The sequence below is a fragment of the Orycteropus afer genome, unplaced genomic scaffold (assembly GCF_000298275.1).
Source record: "Orycteropus afer afer isolate SDZICR_OR568_19922 unplaced genomic scaffold, OryAfe1.0 scaffold00049, whole genome shotgun sequence".
Classification (NCBI taxonomy): domain Eukaryota; kingdom Metazoa; phylum Chordata; class Mammalia; order Tubulidentata; family Orycteropodidae; genus Orycteropus; species Orycteropus afer.
The window spans coordinates 9776055-9793372 of NW_006921636.1; the positions used below are offsets into that span (position 1 = coordinate 9776055).

The following is a 17318-nucleotide window of genomic DNA, read 5'->3' on the forward strand; positions in this document are numbered from 1 at the left end:
TCCTCTAGCCATTGTCCATCACGTAGTCCTGATTTTGTCCTTCACAGGCTTCATCAAAACCTGCAATTATTCTCTATATGTACCCCTAGGATCATCAGCCGTCCCTTCACAATTTTTTTTTTCTTGAAAGGCTGCCCCTGACACCTATTTGGTTGTTTCTTTAATAAAAACTTTCATATAAAAGATGAAATGACAATACTTGCAAACAGTTTGTTTAAATAAACACTCATTATCACATTCATTTTTTTTTTTCTTTTTACACATTACTTTTCAGACCCTTCATGGTCATTTTTAACCAGTTTTCATGAAGGAAATAAATACAAGGAAGGGGATCCCTGAAGTCACAACCACCACCCCTCTGCTTGATGCATCAACACCAATATGTTTCTAATGCGGCAAAGGAATAGGGCGGGGGCTCCTGGATTGTGAAAGAGTAGAGGTGGGCACAGGAGACTCCAGGGAGCCAGCCCTGTGGGGTGGGAGGTTTCACACTGGGGTTATTTTTCTCCTTTCTTAAGGCCTCCTTAGGAGGAAGCAGAGCCTTGAGCCTCCTGCCTAGAATAACAGCTTTGTGATGGTTAATGTTATAAGTCAACCTGTGGGCTATGATCCTCAGTGGTTTGGCAGACCCCATGCATCATCCTTTATTTTGTGATCTGATATGAGCAGCCAATCAGTTGGAAGGGGAGTTTCCTTGGGGGTGTGGCATGCATCCAATATATAAATGGATGTGGGGCAAAGCTCTCTCTCTCTCTCTTGATCCTGGACTCGTTCCATCTGACCTCCAGTCCTTGGGACATGAGAAGCCCACAGCTGTCATGTGACCTGCAGATTTTGGATTCACCACCTCCTGCAACCCTGTGAGTCAGAAACCTGTCCCTTGACCCATCAGTTTAAGACTTGCCAGTCCCCACAACTGTGTGAGCCATTTCCTTTAAGTAAATCTCTATATATTTACATATATGCTTCATTGGTTTTGCTTCTCTAGAGAACTCAGCCTAAAACAAGCTCCTTTACCTGCTGATTCATGATTCCTACTACCTGGCATTTCTCCAACTCTCTACAATGGACTTGCCTATCCTATCACACTAAAAACAAAAGCCAGCTCATCTCCAATGCTCCCAAGTCCCTGTGTGATTCAGCTCTGCTGCATCGGCAAGAATTTCTTGCCATGTTCCCTCCAGCCTCACTTCCATCCTGTACTTAGAACACAAAGACATTTTCCTCTGTACGGTGTTTGCACTGGCTGTTCCCTCTGCCTGAAAACCCCTTCCCTCCAGGCCTGCTGGCTCCACCTCGCCCTTTGGGTCTCTACTCCAATGTCATCTCTTCAAAGAGGCTTCCCTGACAACTCAGTCTAAAGTTACACATCCCACCTCTTCCAGCCACTTATCACTCTCTAACCAAACACCGCGTTTATGTGCTTCACTCCACACAAAGCCATCCAAAAGGATTGCCTGTATTTATTGACTTGTTAATTGCCAATCTCTCCCCATTGCCAGGTTAACTGCCATGAGGGCAGATTCACTGCTTATCTTGCCCACCACTGGAACCCAACTAATTCAGATAGAGCCTGGCACGTAGTAGGTGTTCAACAACTCTGCCAAATAAAGGAATGGAATGAATGAATGAATGGGCACCCAACTCAGAGGGTGCCTCACAGAGGGCAGGGAGGGGTCGCAATGCCAGACTGACCGTGCATCTGGTAGGTGTATGGGCTCTGTCCAGTGGGTGGGGTGCTGAAGCTGGAGGCATAGCTGAGGAATCCACTCTGGCCTGGGGAATGGTTCAAGCTATCTTCAGTCTTGATGCCTTGGAGAAGGAAAGAGAAGCACCAAGGACACGTTATTAAATGCTTCCCTGTCACCTGTGAAGAGCTACTGAGTTAAGGCAGCATACATTTTATCAGCTTCTAAACTAGGAGTGCAAGCTGGTGGCTTGTGAACTGAGGCTAGCCCACACATATGCTCAGCTGCATATATTTTAAAAGAAAATTAGAATTAGCTGTCATTGTTTAAAAATCAGTGCGTATGACCAAAAAAGATCTAGCTGTATGGCTTCTCTTGAGCAACAGGATGGTCTAGCAACACTGTATGGCCACAGCCTGCCAGGATGTGGGTGTCCTGGATCATGACAGATCTTGTACTACCTCTACGACACTGAGCCTGATTTTATGTTGCTCTTTTTTTTTCTGGCGATATTGCATGTGGAAGGCTGGTCCAGCAGCAGTTGCCCATAAATCTGATTTTTATTGAAAACGTTAATAAGCACACTGCAGAAAATTCAAATAGTACAAAAGTCAGACAGCAAAAAAGTAAGTGTTTCTCTCCATCCATGACCTTAGCCCCCCAGCTCCTGTTCTCACAGGCAACACTTTACCAGCTTCCTGACTTCTCTTCCAGACTTGTTCTGCACACATGCAAGCCTATGTAATAATATACTGTGTATGTATATGTCACATATTGATACATATTCCCTGTTTTGAGGCTGAATGGTTTAAGAGCTTGGCTGCTAACTAGAAGGTTGGAGGCTTGAAACCATCCAGCAGCTCCAAAGGAGAAAGCCTTGGTGATCTGCTCCCATAAAGATTACAGCCTGGGGACCCAACGGGGCAGTTCTACTGTCACATGGGGTCTCCATGAGTTAGAATTGACTCAATGGCACCAAACAATAATAACATTTACTGTTTTTTTTTTAAATGAGAGTATTCTACAAAAAAGAAGAAGAACTAGAAGTGGAATTGCTACATCAATGAGCATGCATTTTAAAAAAAAATTATTGTAATCTGAGTGAAAGTTTACAGAGCAAATTCACTTTCCATATAGCAGCTCACATACACTTTGCCTCATGACATTGACTGCAATTTCCCACAATGCAATGGCTCCCCTCTCACTTCCTCCCCATAGTTACCTCTTCCCTGTGTTCTTCCCTCCACACACTCCTGGCCCCTGAGCTGTCTCCCTGTGCATACACAGCCTTTCTATTCTCCCATGATTGATCTCTCCAAGGAATGTATCTAGCTAATGTAAATGTTCACCCCATATGCCTGTCTTTTGTTTGGCTGGAAGCCACAGGAGTGGGTTCAATTACACACCTGAAGGGCTGCTAGGGGCCATAGTCTCAGTGGTTCCTTCAGGCTCTATCAGACCAGCAAACCTGGTCCCCCTCCCCCCCACTTCTTTTTTAAATGATTTTGAATTTTGTTCCACATTGTTCTCCCATTCTATCCAGGATCTCCTACAAAGATCCCCCTGTGAGCAGTTGACAGCAGTAGCCAGGCACCATCTAGTTCTTCTGGTCCCATAGTCATATAGGCTGAGATCACATGGTGGACCAGTCACTTGGACTAACTGTTTCCACTCGTCTTTGGTTTTCTTCATTCTTCTTTGCTCTGGATGAGGAGAGACTCATCATTGCATCTAGATGGCCGCTTGCAAGCTTTTAAGACCCCAGTCGCCACTCACCAAAGTACGCTGTGGAACAATGTTTTTGTGTAGTATGTTATGCCAATTGAGTTTGATGTCCCCTGTGACTACTGTCCCAAGTCCACAGGTCCAACTACTCGCTCCCTGTGGGTAGCTGGCTGTGGCCAAGAAGTGACTATGATCTTAAGCCCTTGTCAGCTTTACTATATACCTGGGAATTCTTACAGAACATACAAACACACTTGTAGAAACACTGTCTGCCAATGCTATACATGGTCTTGGGCACACTCCCCCCTGCATAGACATATCTAACCAATCAGCCTGTCCACCCATCCATCCACCTGTATATCAGTGTTTGCCTTCACTGACAAAGCAGTACTGTGCATGCACATTTTTCTTTCTTTTTTTTGGGGGGGGGGAGCTCTGGTGGCATAGTGCCTAAGGCATTTGACTGCTAACCAGAAGGCTGTTGGTTCAAACTCACCAGCCACTCCTTGGAAGGAAGATCGGGAATCTACTTCCATAGTGATATCACCCCAGAAACCCAAGGAGGGGTCACTATGAGTTGGATCCAACTCGATAGCAGTGAGTTTGGCTTTTTTTTTTTTTTTTCTTTTTTTTGGTTTATTGTTTTACATTGTTATTGTGATTTGGGTGAAAGTTCAGAGCAAATTCATTTTCCATAAAACGGTTCACACACATTTTGTTTCATGACACTGACTGCAATTCCCCACAATGTAACAGCTCTCTTCCCACTTTCTCCCTGTAGTCACCTCTTCCCTGTGTCCTTCTTTCCTGTGCATTCCTGTCCCCTGAGCTGTCTTCCTGTGCACACACTGCCACATTTTCCATTTTCAAATAGATACAGACAAACTGCAAAAACCTGTCTTCAGACTCAGGGCCTTTGCACATGCTGCTCCCTCTGCCGAGAATGTACTCCTCTCTCCTCTCTGCCAGGCTAATGCCTCCTTAGCCTCGATTTCTCCACTTCAGTGTTGTTTCCCCAAAGAGCCAATCCCTCCTACTCTCTCCACAGCACCCAGCTCTTTTCCTTCTGGGCACTCATCACAGTTTCTTGTGAGAACTCCAGGAGGGAGGGGGCTGGGGTTGTCTTGTTCATTGTGGTGTGTCTATCCTTGGCTCACTGCTTGGCACACAGTAGGTGCTCAATAAATATCTACTGAATGAAAAAATATGACAGAAAACAAAGCCAAGTTATTCCCTCCCCTTTTGTTTGCTGAAATAGTGATAAATTCTAACACAGGAGAAAGAGAAGAGACTATGGGGAAGACACATTAAGGGTTTAGTCCTGTAAGTCTGTGATACCCAGAGTGTGGTCCATGGATTAGTCACAGTCTGTGATGAAGAAAGTGCAAAACTTGAGAAGCAAGCATTTAGAAACTCCCATAGCAATTGGATGTTGCCATGACATCTAAGGTCACATCGCTAGGCTTCAATTTTGTCTGCTTTTTTAAAAATTTTATTTTCCTTGTAATACATTTTGACTGTATTTTACCAAAGTATCAGTCTTTGATGGAATGAAAATTAAAAAGCCAAAAAATAAACACTGGCCATTCACTCTAGATGAGATGCACTGCTGTAAGGGATTTTATTCAAAGGAAATACTGCTGCAGTTCGGTCAGAGAACAGTCTGATGTCATCAGATAGCCCACTCTCCAAGCATCTTTGATAAATATCTTTGTGGCAAAGAGAATAAAGCCTCCAAAAGATGCTCAAGAATGACCTTCAGGTTCCACCAGCTTCATTCATGGAAGCAAGGACTTGAGCGTGTGTGTTTCCGGGACAGCATTAACAGTAAAGACACACGACATCTGTCTAGTCATTGCACAAACATGGACTCAGCACCTACTAAGTGCCAGGCCCTGTTCTTGACATAGCACTGAGTGCAACAGTCAAAAGTCTCTGCTCAAAGGGAGCTTACACTCTAGTGGGAGGAGTCTGGCAGCAGAGAAGTAAGTAAAACACAGTGGAGTGGAACCACACAGTGACACATGCTAGGTAAATGACTTTGGATAGAGCAGGATTGGTTCCCATACCCTTGGCATGCTCAGCTGGCCAGCTGCACTGAGTCTTCCCAGTTATCTCATCAACCTCACACCAACACAACCTTGCATACACATTTCATTTTTCTTTGGACGCTGTTCAAAGTCTTATAATGCTATGGTAAAGAATAAAGCAGGAAGGGAGGGAGAAAGTTGGTTGAAGGGTAGGAGTGGGTTGGGATTTTAAACAGCATGATCAGGAAAGGTCCAGGGGAGGAAGTAAGAGAACAAGGTGTGGGTGCCTGGTAGAAGACCAAGCACAGGAAACAGTACATGCAAAAGGCCTGAGGCGGGGTCAGGCCTAGCATATTGTTAGAGACAACAGCAAGGAGACCAGTGTGGCTGGAGTGGGGTGAGAGTCGGGGAGTGAGCAAGCCATACGGTCAGAGAGGCCAAGGAGGTGAGGCAGGACAGACTTAAGGATTAGAAAGCCTTTGGCTTTGACCCTGAGTGCGAGGCACTACAGGAGGTCCTGAGCCAAGGACTTACATGAACTGTAACAGCCCAGTCTACTTACAGGGGGCTCAGCAGTGCATCTTCTCAGTCAGTCCACTACACAGCATGGCAAAAGAGTCCTCCTCCTGTCCTGGCTCCGTGATGTCAGTTAAGCAAGTTCTCACCCCACATGCTCCGTAAGCCTCAATTTTCTCACGAATAACATGAGGAGTTTGGACCAATTTGGTTTCCCATATCCCAGGACCACTGATACCAATGATAATCACTCATTTCATACCTTTCCTCAAATCAACTTGATTTTAAAACTCTTTTGCTAGCCTTAACCAATAATAACTAAGACATTACAGGTTTGCTATGCTTTCTATATAGTTTCCTAACGCATATTAAAATAATTATGTACATGCATACCTCAGAGACATTGCAGGTGTGGTTCCAGATCACCGCAATAAAGTGAAATGTCGCAATAAAGTGAGTCACACGAATTTTTTTAGTTTCCCAGTGTATATGAAAGTTATGTTTACAGATACTGTAGTCTATTAAGTGTGCAACAGCATGATGAAAAAATGTGAGAATGTTGTGCAAATGACGAAAATGTGACACAGACACGAAGTGAGCACATGCTATTGGGGAAAATGGTGTCACCACTTGCTCGATGTCTTCAATTCGTTAAAAACGCAGTATCTGCGAGGTGCAATAAAGCAAGGTACGCTTGTAACTGTTCAATTCTGTCCAAATTCAGTTGTGTACCTCCGAAGACCATCTCATGGACCTCCAGTCGCACACAAACCAGTTCAGGGCATAGTCCCAAACAGCCCTCCTCCAGCTCTCTCATCCCAGAGTTCTAAGGGAGCTTTTTGCTTCCACAATCTGGCTTGCTTCAACTATGTACTTGCAGGCTCGGGTTACTTAGGGCTGCAAGCCAATGCAATCAAGCCATGGGGAGCAAAAGCAAGAAGAGTGGCTTGTGGCCCCTGTTCCCCACCCCCAGAAGTTTATCTGAAAGAGAAGCCCCCACTTGCATTTCAGGGACAGCACAGGGGGCCCACCCTTCTCTTTCTCTTTTTATACGCTCCATTTCCCCCTCCCCCCAACTTCTGGAAATCACTACTCTGCTTCTCTATGTTTGTTGTAACGATTCCATGTAAGTGGGATCACACAATACTTTGTGTCTGGCTTATTCCTCTCAGCATCATGTTTTTTTTTTTTGTTTTTGTTTTTTTTTTAATTTTACTATGGTTTGGGAGCTCTGGTAGCATAGTGCCTCAGGCACTTGACTGCTAACCAGAAGGCTGGGTTCAAACCCACCAGCCACTCTCCAGAAGGAAGGTTGGCAATCTACTTCCATAGTGATACTGCCTCGGAACAAGGAGGGGTTGCTATGAGCCGGGTCTGACTCGACAGCACATAACAACAACAATTGTGGTTTAGGTGAAAGTTCACAGGGCAAACTCACCTTCCACACAGCAGCTTACACACACTCTGTCCCACAACACCCGCCACAACCTTCCACAATACAACAGCTTCCCTCTCACCTCGCCCCCACAGCCACCTCCTTCCAGTGTCCTTCCCCCACAGCACTCCTGCCCCCCAGCCATCTCCCTGTGCACACACAGCCCTTCTACTCCCCCATGACAGATCTCTCCAAGGAGTGGTCCACCCAATGCAAATGCTCAGCCCACATTAGCATATTTTCAAGAACCATCATTATGTATCACAGGAAGGTGTCAAAAGAATTCTGCAAGACGGACAGGTAAAGCCTAGCACGCTCAGAGCACCCACTTCTCCAGTTCCTGAGTTTCCAATTCCACAAGGAAATACCTATGGATTCATGTTCTGTTTGGGCACATCCCTGCTTCTTTGTTAAGAAATTAAAAATACTATGGTAGATTGGAAAACACAGCCTTAACGTTTCACAACTTTTCTAATCAAGAGGAAGTTTTTATTTTCACATCCCTAGATCTAAGCAACCAAAGGCATTTGACCGCTAACCAGAAGGCTGGGGGTTCAAATCCACCAGCCACTCCTTGGAAGGAAGGTTGGGCAATCTACTTCCATAGTGATACCCCCTCGGGAACCCAAGGAGGGCTTGTTATGAGTTGGGTTCGACTCCACGGCACATAACAACAACAACAACAGATCTAGGCAAGGAGCCCTTGTGGCACAACGGTTAAGCGCTCAGCTGCTAACCAAAAGGTTAACACCTGCAGCTCTGAGAGAGAAAAGACCTGGTAGTGGGTTCCCATAAAGATTACAGCCTAGAAAACTCAATGGGGTAGTTCTCACATGGGGTCGTTCTGAGTCGAAAACCTACTCAGTGATACCTAACAACAATAACAACACAATCTAAGCTGGCCTTGTGACTTGTTTCGACCCACCCAAGTGGCTGAAGTGATCCCTGTAAGTTCTGGAACCTAGGTAGGCACCAGGAGGTCTTGATGCATCCACCTTCACCCTCCTGGAAGCCCGAGCCAGCCATGCTGTGAGGATGCCCAGGATTAGGGACCACGGTGAAAGCGAGAGAGGCATAGCCACATCAGCTGACCCATCAGCTAAATACATGAGAGACCAGATAAGAGCAGCAGAAGGATACCTCAGCTAACCCACATAATTGTAAGAAATAATAAATCAGTGTTGTTTTAAGCTAAGTGCTGGAGTGGTCTGTTACACAGCCATTGATAACTGAGACACTTTACAGGTATCCAATAAAGTGGCAGATGCCTGTATTTCATGACTTAAAATTCTGCTCCTAGGTTTCCACCCCTGAGAAATGCACAACCCTGTCCTATGTACTGGGAAACAAACAGACAAAAACCCTAAACCCTAAATGACCACTAAAGAATGAGTGGACAAATTGTGAGACAGTCAAATAATGGAACATTATGTAACAATGAATATGAATAAACTATAGCTATATAATCATGAGCAGGGATACATTTCACAAATATAATGTTGGGTGGGAAAAGCAGCTGCATAAGAATGCATACTGAAAGATACAATGTATATAAAGTTTTAAAACATGCCAAATAACGCTCTACATTGGGATCTACAAACTATGGCCCACAGGCCAAACGTAGTCCTCTGCCTATTTCTGTAAATAAAGTTTTATTGGAATACAGCCATGCTCACCATTTTTTTTTTTTTAATTGTCTATGGCTTTTCACGGGAGCTCTGGTAGCATAGTGCCTAAGACACTTGACTGCTAACCAGAAGTCTGGCAGTTCAAACCAACCAGCCACTCCTCGGAAGGAAGATGGGGCAATCTACTTCCACAGTGATACTGCCTTGGAAACCCAAGGAGGGGTTGCTATGAGTCGGGTCCGACTCGACAGCACATAACAACAACAACAACATGGCTTTTCACACTACAATGGCAGGTTTAAGTAGTTGCAAAGGAGTATTTTCATTTGGCGATCCATGGTATTATCAATGGCTTCATATACACGCGAAAGCTGGACAACGAATAAAGAAGAGCAAAGAAGAAGTGAAGCATTTTAATTATGGTGCTGAATATTGAACATACCATGGAATGCCAGAGGAATAAACAAATCTGTCTTAGAAGAGGTACAGAAAGAACACTCCTGAGAGGATAGCAAGACTTGTTCTCACGTATTTTGAACACGTTCTTAGGAGCAACCACTCCCTGGAGAAGGACATCATGCTTGGTAAAGTAGAGGGTCAGTGAAAAAGAGGAAGACCCTCAACAAGATGGACCAACACAGTGGCTGCAACAATGGGCTCAAGTAAAGCAGTGATTGTGAGGATGGTGCAACACCAGGCAACAGTTCATTCTGTTGTACACAGTGTCACTACCTGTTGGAGCTGACACAACAGCACCCAACAACAACAGCAGCAGAGCCCTGTATGACCTGCAAAGTAAAAAATATTTACTATCTGGCCCATTACAGAAAACATTTGTTCTACATTTTTTTTTAAAAAATGCATGGAATGATTAATATCAAATCTCTGAGAAGAAAGGGGGTACCATTCCTTTTTTTTTTTTTTTTTTTAAATAAGTTGGATGGTTGACCATGGGTGTTTGTAGTCCAATTGTTTAAGCTTTTATGTATCTCTTAAATATTGCATAATCACTTGAGGGAAAATACTCAATAGCTCTAACCTCTTGTCTCTAGTTTGCTGAACTGTGTCATTTCCCTGCAGCTATTCAAACAAAAGTAAATAATACTATTTTCAAGGAGTAGTAAAAAAAATGTTTCCCAACAAGACTCGACAACGTTTGTCCAGACAATTAGCAAATACATCTGCTTGCTCAGGCAATGAGAAGGAAACAGCTTTCACCCCGCCTGTTATTATTCAGTGACATGGACGTCCTGGGTGTGTCGTCAACCTGGCTTCTACTGACATTGCTGGAATTGACTGAGCATTTCCCCTCAGCTGGGCTTTGCGAGCCAGCCAGATTAGGGGTCAGCAAATGAGGGCCCATGGGCCAAACACAGCTCACTGTCTATCTGTGTCAATAAAGTGTTACTGGAACACACCCAGTTTACGTGTTGTCGGACTGCTTCTGCACTACAATGGCAGAGTTGAGTAGTTGCGACACAGACGATATGGCCCACAGAGTGGAAAATATTTACTATCTGGTCCTTTACAGAAAAAATTAGCCAACCTCTCATACGTTGTTGTTGTTGTTACGTGCTGTCAAGTTGATTCTGAGTCCTTGTGACCCTGTGGAACAGAATACAGCTGTCCCACAGGGTTGTTTCCTAGGCTGTAATCTTTATGGGAATAGATGGCCAGGTCTGTGTCCTACAGAGCGGCTGGTGGGTTTGAGCTTCCAACCTTTCAGTTAGCAGCTGTGTGTGTAAGGGTTGCACCACCAAGCCTCCTTCATCTCTGATACAGAAGATCTCATTTAATCCTCAGAACAACCCTGAGGAGGCCAGACTTAATACTGCTCCCAGTGTATGAACGAGGAAACTGGGGCTCAGAGAGGTGAGGTGGCCTACGCTAGGTCTCACAGCTATGACCAAGGCTCAGAGGTGGGATGCGAATCAGGTGGCAGAACTCTACAACCTGTGCTCTTGTCGTTCACACTGCATTATCAGGAGACAGACTTTGAAAAGTAACCGAGACAGTAAAATAACTTTGAACCAAATTAGTTCCCATCTGATGCTGTGTTTGGTCAGCGAACAAGGCTAGTTTTCCCTTTTGTGCTGAAAAGTAACTTGGCTTCATTTTTCTTGGCTGTCAGCCAGGAGGGGGAACTTAGGCGTGACTGTATCTTAAGTCTTCTAGGCCAGGAGATAGAGGGAGAAAAGATGCCCACACCTGTTGGCCAAGGTCTGTAATAGGTAATCCCCCAGGATTTATGGAATGCACATCCAGGCAGCAGAGCCAGCATTAAAGAACTTGGACTCCAGAGCCAAGCTGTGTTTAATTCTACATCTGCCACCAACCAGCTGGGTGACCTTGGACAAGTTATATACCCTCTCTGAGCCTCCATTTCTTTATTCTTCAAATGAGGAGGAGGATGTGACCTTCCTCATAAGGCTGATGTGAGTATTAAAGGCATTCGAGGACATAACACACCATCAGCGGCAGCAAATCAATGACAGATACTATTACCAGTGCCCAACCTGATGCCCTTATGTTATGGGTTGAATTGTGTCCTCCCAAAAAATATGTGTTATAAATCCTAACCTTTATACCTGTGAATGTAATCCCATGGGGAACAGGGTTTTCTTTCTTATGCTAAAGAAGCTATACCAGTGAAGGGTGTGTCCTGAGTCCAATCACTTTTGAGGTATAAATAGAGCAGATTAAGCACAGAAGCAAGAAAGCAAACAGGGGAAGACCTAATCTCCATGGAGACTGCCAAGAAATGCTGGCTCTAAAGAAAATGAAAGAGATCTTCCCCCAGATGCAACAGAGAGAGAAAGCCTTCCCCTAGAGTTGTTGTTGTTATGTGCCATGGAGTCGGACCTGACTCATAGCGACCCCTCCTTGGGTTTCCGAGGCAGTCACTATGGAAGTAGATTGCCCAACCTTCCTTTTGAGGAGTGGTTGGTGGGTTTGAACAGCCAGCTTTCTGGTTAGCAGTCAAGTGCCTTAGGCACTATGCTACCAGAATTCCTCCCCCTAGAGCTAGCACCATGCATTTGGACTTCTGGTCTCCTAAACTGTGAGAAAATAAATTTCTGTTTGTTAAAGCCACCCACTTGTGGTATGGTATTTCTGCTACAGCAGCCCGAAGAAACTAAGACATCCCACATGATCTGCCAATTCCACCTTGAGGGCTGCTCTTGAATCTGTCCATCTCTGTCTGTCCACTGATGCTGCCCTGGCCAGGCCTTTGCCATGTCTCTCCTCCATGAGTTCATGAAGTCCTTAACTGTTTCCCTCTTTGCTTCCCTTCCATCCAACCTCCTCACAGCAGCCAAAGTGATCTTTAAGAATTGTACCATACAACCCTCTGTTTATAAACCCTCCAATGGCTTTCTGTCACACCTGGAATAAAATCCAAAATCCTTCCTGGGGTCTCCACGGTCCTGCCCATCTCCTAGCCTCATTTCCCAACACGCTCCAGCCACTGGTCTCTAGTTTCTTCCCGTCTCTGAAGCTTCCACGGACTGTTCCCTCTGGCCTGGTCACTTCTCAGTTCTCAGCAGAATTAGCTTCTTACCTAAAAGGCCTTCCCTGGCCATGGAACCTAAATTAAGTCCTCCTTGTTACCTTCCCTCTTACAGCCCTTTTTCCATCCATTATGCAAGAGGTATCATAATTTGAAATATAGTTGATGCTCATTATTTGAAGAGTTATGTTCTATGAAGTCTCCGTAAATCCTGAATTAGTGAATACTGAAGCAGCCTTGTTTGGGAATGTGTTTATTGGATGACTCAAATTTCTTGCTGCTCTGCACAACATCTGCTCATAAACGAGAAATTGTCCTGAGTATTGATTTTAGGAGGATAAATAAATTTTAGCAAGAAGAAAAATTTGCAAATAAAGAATATAGGAATAATGAAGAGAGACTATAAAACACAAACATTCTTTAAAATTTAATATTCTTTCTGTTTCAGGGCTAGAGAGTTTCGGTCACAACTGTTCAACTCTGCCATTGTAGTGAAAAGACACAGACAATAAGATAAGGAATGAATGTGGCTATATTTCTATAAAACTTTATTTACAAAGCAGGCAGAGGGCCACATTTGGCCCGTGAATTGTAGTGTGCCAACCCCACTGTAAAGTATTATTTTGCATGTTTTAAAATTTTATATGCATTGTATCTTTTAGCACACATCCATTAGCAACTTGCTTTTCTCATGCAACATCGTGTTGGTGAAATTTATCTGTAGGATTCTGTTGGAGCTACTGAAAAATAAAGGGCTTGTCTTCCTCCAAAAGAGCTGAGTTGAAGGATGTGAGCCCAGAGATGATAGGCACCATTTTTGCCTCCAGATGGGGCGAGCCTGGGTGAAGGTAAAGCTTAGAGGAAAGCAGAGCTGAAGACAGTGAGACAAATTCCTCATGACATCACTTGAGTACCTGGATCCAGCCACACCTGATGTCAGTTTACCCTCAGATCTCCCAGTTATGTGAATCATTAACTCTCTACTTTCTCTAAGCCAACTTGAACTGGATTTCTGACTTTCAATCCAAAAAAAAAAAAACCTCAAACCCACTGCCACTGAATCAATTCTGACTCATAGTGATCCCCATTGGGTTTCCAAGGTGGTAAATCTTTACAGAAGCAGATTGCCCCCTCTTCCTTCCGTGGAGCAGCTAGTGGGTTTGAACCACGAAACTTCTGGTTAGTAGTCAAATGCTTTAGGCACTGTACCACCAGAGCCCCTTTTTCAATCAAGAGGCTTTGATACAGTCTGTAAAATTTGAACCACATTTAAAGTACCTCTCCTTCTCCTCTGTCTTCAATCCAAAATTAGACTGATGGCATTCTGCATTTACCTGAAGCAACAGGGCACAATAAAGACTAGGATGCTGGTGACCCCAGGAAGAACATAAGGTCTTGTCTGGTACTCACTGTAAGAAGGGATTCCGTAGGCTTGTGCTGGAGGTGGGTAGGCTGTGTAGGGAGCAGCCTGCTGGATCCCCGTGCTGTACTGCGTCTGGCCATAGGCCGCCATGACTGTGGAAGGGTGGCTGGGCAGGACACGTGGGCAAGGTCTGTGTGGGAGGAGAGAAGAGGATTAAATCTCCTAGCCCAGCCCAACATCCCTTCTCCCTTATTTTTGGCATCAACCCTTCCATTTTCCTTCTAGTATTTATTCTTTCCATGGCAGAAACAACTGATGTGTTCATCAAATCTCATTTCATTTTCCTATTCCAGTAACTAGAAGGATCACACTTCCTGTCTCCCTTACAGTTAGATTTGATCATGTGGCTGGGTCCCACTGGTATCAGTAGGGTCAGTATCACCCAGTGCAGTGGGTTAGTATCACCCAGGGCAGTAGGTAACTCATGGTGCCATTCTCACACCCCCATGGGCCTCCTCCTGTACCAGACTATACAGAATCCTTAGTTATATTTAGTATCAATTTTAATCATAGAATAATATGTGATACAGTATAAACTGTTATAGGTAATATTAGATTATATGAATACTACTAATAAAATTATTTTGTAAAATCCTTCTACACTGCATTACAACATTGTTACAACATTTATGGGTAACTGAGCAGGAAGTCTTTTTTGATTTTTCTCCTTCTTTTCCTTTAATTACCACTTCATTCTCAAAAAAGTTATGGATACAGATTCACACATACTAACTATCATAATATTTTAGCTAAAACACCACAAAATTGGACAAAAAATCAGCAGCTACAAAAACACTGGCAGCGATAACAGTGTGTGCTTGTAGGAGATGCACGCGAAACCACGTGATTCAAAGCGTCACTGTAATTGAGTAATGATGACAGCTCTGACCCCAGAGTGCATTAGAAGTTCAAAGTGAAAATTAGCACTGGAGGGTCAGAGCTGTCATCATTACTCAACTACAATAATTCTTCATATATGTAAGCTGAGCTTATGAAAAATGTTTTTGTTGTTACAACAAACTATAGAGATTTTATTATAAAAAATAATAAATTTCTGCTAAAACACTGTACACAAATTTGATAGACAGTCATTTTGGGGTCCCCCTTGCTGACAATGTCACCTGTACACTCCTCACCCTCCACACCCCCCTAGTGATGCCACTGCTGGCTTCTCACCAACAGAACGAGGGCGGAGATGTTACGAGCCACTTGCAGGCTTGGCCAATTAAAACACCCCCTGTGGCCCTCCTATTGCCTCTCCTCTTTTGGCAGTAGCTGTGGAGGGTACAAGGCATTCTGGTAGCACAGTGCCTAAGGTATCTGACTGCTAACCAGAAGGTTGGCGGTTCAAACGCACCAGCCACTTCCTTCCATGGAAGGAAGACTGAGCAATCTACTTCTGTAAAGATTTACTGCCTTGGAAACCCCATGGGGGTCACTATGAGTTGGGATCGACTCGATGGCAGTGAGTTTGGTTTGGGTTTTTATGGAGGGTACAGGTTGAGATGGCAAAGCCATGATATGGAAACAGACTGGATCCTTGAGTCAGTGTGTGGAGCAGAGCTGTCCTGGAGAGTTTCACTAAATCTATTCCAGACTTTATTTGAGTAAGAAATAAGCCTGTGTTTTGTTAAGCCACTAAGATTTCTGAGTTTAAGTATTGCTGCAGTATAGCCTATTCCTAAGGAGCCCTGCTGATGCAATGGTCACACACCCGGTTGTTAATGAAGAGGTCAGTGGTTATAAGCGACCAGTGGTTCTGCAGGAGAAAAGAGCTGATGACCTATTCCCATAAAAATTCCAGCCTGGGAAATCCCATGGGGGCAGTTCTACTTTGTCCTCTAAGGACACTATGAATTGGAATTGACTTGACGGCACATGACAATAACACAGACTATCCCACCCTGTCTATCCTCAGTTACACACCTCAATTGACTACAGTTTTGACAAGGCTGTCCCACAAAATGCCCTGCTCCTAGTGAAGGGGTGGGCACATGATTCAAGGTCAGCCAATAGGACTATTCTCTGGGAATTTAAATCAGGGAATGAATAATTCATTCCAACAGCCACACCCTGAAGAGACTGTCTTTTAGTTCCTTCCAACTTCAACCCCGACAGCTAGTCTCTTCATGGTCCTTCTCAAAGCCTGATTATTTCATTTTCATGCAGATTGTGAGCTAGTCCAGATCTCTTCCCCAAAAAACCTTCTGGGGCTTACATGAGTGGGAGTTGGTTTCTGTTGCTGGCAACCAACGAACCCAAATGGATTCTGCCCTTCACAGTGAATAACAGGTCCTATAAAGGGCCAGGATTTTAAAGGGTTGCCCACCTGAGACTATAATGTCTGCTTCCAAGCATTGTATTCTAACTACAGGCTAGGAATTCCCTCATCCATGCCCAGGATGTGCGTTCTTCCTCATTGGAAACTGACGTGAACTCGGTGCTGGAGATGAGGAAACCTGACGAGAGACCCAAAGTCATAGCTGGAGTGTGGTAGGTCTAGGACTTTAACTCAGGAGTCTGACTCCAGAGCCCATGATTGAGTAACCAAAAGGCTTGCTGCTTCTTACTGGCCTGAGAACGGCTCAGCCCTGCAGGCCGCTCCTCTGCACTGGAAGGTCAAGATGAGCTGCTCACAAGAAGGGGGCAAAACGGTGGCCCAGGGACCATATCCAGCCCATGGATCCATATACCACCAACCTCTGGTTCACAGTCAAATGCCTTAGGCACTACACCATCAGAGCTTCTTATATATACATATATATGTCTATAGGTAGGTATCTGTACACACACACACACACACACACACACGTATGTTGGAGTTCTTTTGCTGTAGTGGGTAAGGCATTTAGCTGCTAACCAGAAGGTCAGTGGTTCAAACCTATCAGCTGCTCTGCTGGAGGAAGATGGGGCAATCTACTTCTGCAAAGATCTACAGCCTTGGAAACCCAAGGGGGGTTGCTATGAGTCAGAATCCACTCAACGGCCGTGGTTTTATATTTACATGTGTTATGTTGTGTGCTGTAGAGATGATTCTGACTCATAGTAACCCCAAAGGATAAAACTGAACTGTCCCATACATAGGGTTTCCTAAGCTATAACCTTTACAGGAGCAGAGGGCTAGCTCTTTTCTCCCACACCTCTGTTGTTGGCTTCAAACTGCTAACCTTTTGGTTATCAGCTGAGCACTTAGCCATTGTGCCATCCAAGCCAAAAACCAAACCTATTGCCATCACATTGATTCTGACTCACAGAAACCCCTATAGGGTTTCTAAGGCTCTAAATGTTTATGGATGTAGATTGCCTCATCTTCCTCCCACAGAGCAGCTGGTGGATTTGAACCACCAACTTTCTGGTTAGCA

At 44.4% G+C, this 17318-nt stretch overlaps 1 protein-coding gene across 1 annotated transcript in view; it reads right to left on the reverse strand.

Annotated features, from left to right (window-relative positions):
* Nucleotides 1-17318, reverse strand: part of EYA2 (EYA transcriptional coactivator and phosphatase 2) — a 255369-nt gene that overhangs the window by 212839 nt on the left and 25212 nt on the right. Inside the window, 2 exon segments of the mRNA XM_042780627.1 lie at nt 1696-1812; nt 13944-14115. Coding sequence (XP_042636561.1) covers nt 1696-1812; nt 13944-14115 — 289 coding nt within the window.